This window comes from Euphorbia lathyris, chromosome 2 (genome assembly GCF_963576675.1).
Source record: "Euphorbia lathyris chromosome 2, ddEupLath1.1, whole genome shotgun sequence".
NCBI classification, from domain to species: Eukaryota; Viridiplantae; Streptophyta; class Magnoliopsida; order Malpighiales; family Euphorbiaceae; genus Euphorbia; species Euphorbia lathyris.
This window is the reverse complement of record NC_088911.1, coordinates 109475157-109480114: the sequence shown is the minus strand read 5'-3', so window position 1 is coordinate 109480114 and position 4958 is coordinate 109475157. Positions and strand designations below refer to the sequence as shown.

The 4958-nt window shown below is 32.5% G+C and overlaps 1 protein-coding gene across 1 annotated transcript; it reads left to right on the top strand.

Annotated features, from left to right (window-relative positions):
* The first annotated feature begins 1072 nt into the window (after positions 1 to 1072).
* LOC136219409 (cytochrome b5-like) lies at positions 1073 to 4030 on the top strand. The gene is made up of 3 exons (XM_066006805.1): positions 1073 to 1414; positions 3380 to 3446; positions 3554 to 4030. The coding sequence occupies exons 1-3, from the start codon at positions 1328 to 1330 to the stop codon at positions 3805 to 3807; spliced, it is 408 nt and encodes a 135-aa protein (XP_065862877.1). The 5' UTR covers positions 1073 to 1327; the 3' UTR covers positions 3808 to 4030.
* The last annotated feature ends 928 nt before the right edge of the window (positions 4031 to 4958 follow it).

The window sequence follows — 4958 nt, the reverse complement described above, 5'->3', positions numbered from 1 at the left end:
GCAGATTTAGCCGTAATGTTAAGGTTAAATATTTAGTGCATTACTAACAAAAAAAAAAAAAATTAGTGTATTAATAACACAGTAAAATATTTTAGACAATTTAAAAAAAATTGTGATTAATTTATATGCAGCAGGTTTAGTTTTTTTAAACTGTCTACAATATTTTACTGTGTTATTAATGTAGTTATATATATATATATATATATATATATATATATATATATATATATATGATATTGCTTCAATTTATCGACAAACGGGTTTAGAAGGTCTGACGTAACTAAATAACAGTCAAACAAGTCTTTTCAAATTTTCGGTAGCACGTGGTTAAAATTGATTTTGCTTGGAAACGTTAAAGTTAAATTTGCATAATTTCATACGGTAGGGCTAAATCTGCACTTTGCTTAAAATGTTAGGGTTAAATTTATACAATTTTCTACATTAGGGCTAAATCTGCACTTCTCTTGAAGCGTTAGGGTTAAATTTGTACAATTTCATACGTTAATAATGCACTAAATATTTAACCGTAACATTTCAAACGAAATATAGATTTAGTCCTAATATATAAAATTATACAAATTTAACTCTAACGTTACGGATATAATTTTATTTTTATAATATAATCAATTTTAAAATTTTTATTATATAAGTTTAAAAATAATTATTATAAAAATAAAATTTAAATTTTATTTTATATAAATTTTGGGCAGTGGCTATGTTGTTCGCGCCTATGACGCCGTAATGGGTAATATAATTATAAAAAAAATTATTTTTTTTAACCATGGTTGGAAATAGCCCGTTCTAGGGAATATTTCCCAACCAGGTCTATAAAAGCAATTTTTTTTTAAAATTGTCCCAAACAAGGGATTAATCCCTAATCAAATCAACATGCTAACAAAAAAGATAAATTAGCTTGCTGCAATGCTGCCAATCTAGTCCCTAGCCAAACATGACCAATGTTGGGTTGGAGATGATAGGAGATCAGGAGAAAACAAGAAAAAAAAAAGCCCAATTGAAATAGTAGTAGTAGATGTGGGAGAAGAGAACAGGAGAGAAATTAAGGTATCTATCTACTACTAACAATGGATCTTGAATTTTACAAATAAAGTCAGCATCCAACCCCAACTACCCACCAAATACCCAATTGAATGACTTCAAGAACCTCATTAAATTACTCCTCTTTTTCTTCTTCTAACCACACTCCTAGCTCCTAGACTTCAATTTCACCCCATCTAATCTATCACCTACACCTAGATCCAATTTTTCTTAATTCCTCCGCTTGATTTCAATTCAACCATACCCTCTTCATCATCCATCACTTAACAAAATGGGTGGTGATGGAAAAGTTTTCACCCTCGCTCAAGTCTCTGAGCACGACAACCCCAAGGATTGTTGGCTCATTATCGGCGGCAAGGTCATCTTTCTATTTTCTTACTTTTTAATCATCTTTCGATATGATTTATGTCCTTTTCTGTGACATCATGCATTCTGGGTTAGATTCTTACTTTTGGCTATTGCATGCGGCAGTTAATCTGTTTCATTTTTCTGGTTACTGCTTTTCCGTGATGCATTATTCTCTGATCTACTAGTAATATTGTTTGTGCATTTCTCTTGAAGCCTCTGAATAAGTGATCTGATAAGGTTATTACTCATTACATGCCTCTGAATAAGTGATCTACTAGTAATCTTGTTTCTGCATTTCTCCTAGGATGTAATGTGTTTTCGGAAGTGGATCAATGTTAATCACATGTTCAGCAAATCTCTAATATTTTCTTGATCACTCTTACATGCTTTCAAAATGAAAAAAATCTCTTTTTTTCTTCTATTCTGTGATTTGTATGTAATATTTTTTATTGTATATATATCTAAATTAAGCATACGATATATGCATATATTTTTATTATTTACATGTTTCCCCCATGTTTCTGGTTCCTATACTATATCTTTTACAAATATTGTTCCCGGTTTCTGTTTCCACATCAGTTTCCATTTCTATGTAACACAGGATTAGATCAGTTAAATACACCCGCCGGGCTCCAACTTTCTGGACTATTACATATTAACTATATAATGTAACTTTTATTTGTAGCAAAGAACTTTAAGACAATTTTTAGGGATTTGGTGATGGCATTTTCTTCATGTCTGGTAACTCGACTCAATGAATCCTAATTAAAAGGAAAATATGTGCAATTAACCCAACGATATAATAGCTAGTTTCTGGCGACGTTGCCTGTTTTGTTTTTTGTTGATGTAAAGCATTTTAACTTTAAGCCTACAGATTTATAAAAGACTTGCTTGCTGGCATATTCTTCTAATCTAATCATGCTATGATACCTTCGTCTACTTATGTTTCAGCATTGCCTTTGGAAATTTCCTGTTGTGTTTGCTCCGAATTCTGATTGTAGCAGTTTATTAAAAAAATTCTTCATCATTCGTTGTCAATAAGAGTCCTTTTCCGTTGTATGAAGTCCTCTTGACTTGAGGAAAAGACACATTGGTCAATTTTGTGCCACAGCAAATAAACTTTATCAAGTCCAATAGCATTAAGTCCAGTAGAAGATTTTGAGGATCTAGAACTGAAATTAGGTCCTGATATATGTTTCAATAGATGCAGGAGACGGCAGCTGAAGAAAAGAAAAAACTCTACTTAATACCAGAAAGTATCGGTTATTGCTCTGATACTACTTGTTAGGAGATTATGACCTCTGTATGTGAATTAATCGAACAATTGAAAAAAATGAAATAAACAACACAAGAAATTAAGTGGTTCGGCCAATTCGTGGGTTTGTTTGTTGTAATCTTTTTTCTTATCAAGACATAATCTTTTGGTGGGTGTAGGAAATCGTCGGACTTGTTTTCTTGGTGATGATGAGAGTTGTTAGAGAGCTTCTTTTTTTCAATTATTATGGTTTGATCCATTCCAGTTATATGGAAAAATCGAGTCAGTTGATTATCAGGTTGACCATATTTCAAGCGTTAGAAGAAAAGAAAGCAAAAGTCGGTTAAGCTGAATTTGAAAATGTAAAATATCAAGTTAGCTGAGCTAACTTTGTCTTTAGATAGCTTGCGTAGATGGTGAGAAAAAGGTCAAAATTTCAGCGAAACACAACGTTCTCTCCAATGTCTAGAAGAAATAGGTGTTTCTTTAACTCTATTATCTGTGTATTTTTGTTTCTTGTATCCCCTATATCTTGATTATGTTGCATTTCAGCCAAGCAATTGATCCTAATTTGCTCTTTCGCAAGCTATGTAATGTGGAAGAAACTAAACCGCAGTAGCTTTGAAAGAGTTCTGTAGGTTCAATACTAGTTAAATTTTCACATTACTGTGTCATATGAAAAACTTACTACTTCCTGAGCCAATTCATTTCCTTAAACAGGTTTATGATGTGACTAAGTTCTTGGAAGATCATCCCGGTGGAGACGATGTTCTGTTGTCCGCTACAGGTACGAATCTAGCTGCAGCTGTGGCCCAGACCACAAATGAGAATTAGTTACTACTACTACTTATAATAGACAGACTCCAGAATATGACACGTTCTACATGTTTTCAGGAAAAGATGCTACCGATGATTTTGAGGACGTGGGTCACAGCACGGGCGCTAGAGATATGATGGAACAATACTACGTCGGAGATATTGATTCTTCAACCATCCCTCAGAAGACCACCTATAAACCTCCGAAGCAGCCTCACTACAATCAGGATAAGACTTCTGAGTTCATTATCAAGCTCCTGCAATTCCTTGTTCCCCTTGCTATACTGGGTTTGGCATTTGCTGTTCGCATCTACACGAAATCAACTAATTAAGATCGTAGGTCACGTTTCAGAGTATCTGCTGTTTTAAAGCCTTTGTGTTTACCCTTGGTATAATCTAGCAGTTGAAGTTTGTTTCTTTAGTGTTCTTATTTCTGTCATTCCAACCATGTTTGGAATGACAAGACATGATACATCAGACGAACTTAGTACTCTATGGATTTGTTTTCAAAGATGAAAATGGATTAAATTGTCAAATTTGTGTTTTTGTTTGATAGGATGAAATTTTTACAGGCGCATCCATTATTTTCTTGCATCTTGAAGCAAAAATGAGAAATTACAGGCTAAACTTGTTACAAATTACTGAAATTTAATGATTGTTGAGTGGATGCATTATTAGAATGTTGAGTAGTGCATATGGGCCACTCTAATTTCTCCTAATATGTGCGTATCATACCAATGAAAATATGTTGTATATATAGTTAATGTGCATTAAAGAAAAGGCAAAAAAATAATTCTTGGTGAATTGATTTGTTAATTTATTGATCTTTTATTTTTTTTATTACATAAAGTCATTGTTTGTCCGTTATCAAATTTGTTAGTTGTAAACATATAATTTAATTAAAAAATTTGTTATTTATTTGATCTGTGTATGAAATTGTATCTTTTACAAATTGAAATAAGATTTTTATTCTCTATTCACATCATACAAAAAAAAAAAAATCGTTTTCAAACTATTAGAAATGCAAATTTCGAACACATAAAATGACTAACATTCTGTTAATCAAGCTTTAGGTTCAAAGCGCATTTTTGATCCACAAGGACTTAATGTACTAAGATTAATGTGGCTCAAAGGATAAAAAAAAAAGGTTTAAATATAAGGAGACCAAAAGAAACTTACTAAAAAAAAGGTTGATCTCAACAAGAGAAAGCAAAGTAAAGGGAGAGAGCATAGATTTGCAGAGAAAGTAGAGAGAATACGAATGCTTGAAAGGAGAAAGAGAATTCCTATGGCAATTAAGACAGTCTAAAAAAAAGGACTCTTACGTTGCTCTCATCTCCACCTTACACCTATCATGTGTCGGCTCCCTTAAGAACACTCTTATCAAATTAGTGCCAAAATAGCTATATTATGGAAATCAAAGCGCCATCAAAGTTTTAAAAGGCATTCTTATCTGATGCTCAACATGAGGTTCAAGGATTTG